General features: G+C 48.5%; 1 protein-coding gene across 1 annotated transcript; it reads right to left on the bottom strand.

Annotated features, from left to right (window-relative positions):
- Positions 1–759: 759 nt before the first annotated feature.
- XCR1 (chemokine (C motif) receptor 1) lies at positions 760–1,779 on the bottom strand. Its single transcript, XM_008937320.1, has one exon. It carries the CDS (start codon positions 1,777–1,779, stop codon positions 760–762), a length of 1,020 nt encoding a protein of 339 aa, XP_008935568.1.
- Between the last annotated feature and the right edge of the window lie 967 nt (positions 1,780–2,746).

Genomic DNA, 2,746 nt, shown 5'->3' with positions numbered 1-2,746 from the left:
TTTTGACCAGACAACACCCTGAGCAACCTTCTCTTACTGGGAAGCTGCAACTGCTGTGAGCAGGGTGGAGGCGTGGATAACCTCCAGAAGTCTTTTCCCAGCTAAATTAACCTATGAAAATTCACAATTCCTTCTTTAACTGAAAACACCATAACTCTAATAGGTGGCTGTCAAAGGCAGAGAACAACAGTCACAGTGTCACATTCCGCTGAGTTTCTGAATGTTTATTAGAACCACTTTGGTTATGGTGGGCAGCAGTGCAGCTGGGGAATATTGCACATCTCCTCTACGTGCTGTAAGAAAATATGCTCAAGACACAAGCAGGTATAAGTAACTTGTAAAAACTGGTCAGAATGGGATCATTTTGATATTATTATTATATTCTTATATTGTTAGCCAAGTATTTTAAGTCAGGTAAGAAGCCAACATGCAACACCATTTATGTTAAAACCTGGGGTTTTATCTCCCAAAGGAAAAACAGGTTGCTTTTTTTTTGCCTTTGAAAAGAAACCATAAATGACAGAAAAATCCAACTCACTGTACAAAACCCCATAAAAAAAAGACTTACAGGCCAATTAAGCCATTTCTCATCATTCTCAGCTCTCCAACCCACTGCAAATAGACTTTTTTATTACTTTCCATGCCAGCATGTTTGCAAATGGTAAATTTGTGTGCCTTTCTCTAAAAAATTAGAAATCATCCATGGCTTTTAAAATGCCAAAGTTCACCCAGGGTTCGTGCTGGGAGTTGGGTCTCACTTCAGTAGACGGACACATCTTGGTAGTGGAATTTGTCTTGAGAGCAGATCCTGGGGCTGGAGACTTGGGTGCTGCCGTGGGGAGAACACTGACTGCACAAACGGAACAAATGCCTCTTGAACTTGACTCCAACCAGCACGTAGAGCACAGGGTTGAGGCAGCAGTGGGAGAAGGCGATCTGCCGGCTGATGTAAAAGGCGAGGCTGGTGTCTTTTAGGTACTGACAGGTGGGTGATGGAAAAGTAAAGAGGAAGCTGAGGATGTTGTAGGGTGCCCAGCACAGGAAAAAAGCCAACACGATAATCAGGATGAGTTTCACAGTTCTGTGCTTTCTGCGAGATCTTGTTCTGAGCAGGATTATCAGGATCTTGAAATAACAGAATAGGATAACCCCGAAGGAGAGCAGGAAGAGTACATTTCTCTGGTAAATGTCCACCTTCTTCCATTTCCACTCGGCAAAATCACAGATCTTGTGCCCTTCCAGGTTCTCTTGCACTGTGGTGTGAATCACCTCAGGGACCACAATTAAGACGCTGCCAGCCCAGATCAGCAGGCTCAGCAGCAAGCCGCAGCGCCGCGTCTGGGAGGGCAGGGTGGAGAGGGGGCTGACCACGGACACGTACCGCAGGGCGGTCAGGGCGCTCAGGAAGAACACCCCGCTGTAGTACCCCACGGAGAACACGGCGTTCGACGCCCTGCACAGGAACTCCCCGAAAACCCACCCGAAGGACTGCTCCACCGCCCAGAAGGGCAGCATGCAGGAGAAGACCAAATCGGAGACACAGAGATCTATGATGAAGACGTTGGTTAGAGAGGTAAGGTTCTCGTACTTGAACAGGATCCATAGCACCAGACAGTTTCCTAGCAGGCTGAACAGAAACACCAGCGTGTAGAGGACGGTAGCCAGATGGATGTAAAATAGGAAATAGTCACCCATTTCGCAGACGTTGCTGGTTTCATTTAAAGAGTATTCGTAGGAGTAGTTGTCAAACGGCTCAAGGGGATAATTCTCATCATCCATCTGCCTGTGCAAACCTCACGCCGTTCTTCAGCAGCCAACCTGAAGAACCACAACAATCAAACCCAAATTTTGGTGAAAATCAACCCACTATCTAAAATCCCGCTCTGGAGGCTTCTGTTTTAAGAGGCAAAAAGAAGCAGTGAAACTATCTTATTTGTCCTGTTTTGGTGAGAAAAACAAATCATTTCCTCCTATGTCTGTTCTGGGTCAGGTTCTGCTTAACATCTTTGTCAGCGGCAGGGACGGCAGCACTGAGTGCACCTCAGCAAGTGTGCTGGTGACACGGAGCTGTGTGGTGTGCTGGACTCACTGCAGGGCAGGGATCCATCCAGAGGGACCTGGGCAGGCTGGAGAAATGGGCCAGTGCAAACTGCGTGAGGTTCAACAAGTCAAAGGGCAAAGTCCAGCACCTGGCTCGGGCCAGTCCCAGGCACAGCTACAAACTGGGTGCAGAGCTGGGTGAGAGCAGCCCTGAAGAGAGGGACTTGGGGTGCTGGTTGATGAGAAGCTCAGCATGAGCCAGCAGTGTGGTCATGCAGCCCCAAAGGCCAACAGCATCCTGGGGTGCAGCAAGAGGAGTGTGGCCAGCAGAGTACAAGAGGTGATTCTCCCCCATTACTCTGCGCTTGTGAGACCCCACCTCAAATACTGTGTCCAGTTCTGGTGTTCCCACCACAAAAGGGACATAGATCTGTTGGGACAAGTCCAGAGGAGGCCACAAAGTTGATCCAGGGGCAGGAGCATCTCTGCTGTGAGGACAGGCTGAGGGCACTGGGATTGTTCAGCCTGGAGAAGAGAAGACTCCAGGGGGACCTTAGAACTGCCTCCAATACCTGAAGGGAACCTACAGGAAGGCTGGAGAGGGACTTGTCACAAGAGTGTCCAGTGACAGGACAAGGAGAAATTGTTTTAAACTGGAGGAGAGTAAGTTAAGACTAGATCTTAGGAAGAAGTTCCTCAGCAAAAG

This window comes from Merops nubicus, unplaced genomic scaffold, assembly GCF_000691845.1.
Source record: "Merops nubicus isolate BGI_N331 unplaced genomic scaffold, ASM69184v1 scaffold1543, whole genome shotgun sequence".
Lineage (NCBI taxonomy): Eukaryota > Metazoa > Chordata > Aves > Coraciiformes > Meropidae > Merops > Merops nubicus.
Note: the sequence above shows the minus strand (reverse complement) of the source record. Positions and strands in the feature narration are given on the sequence as shown.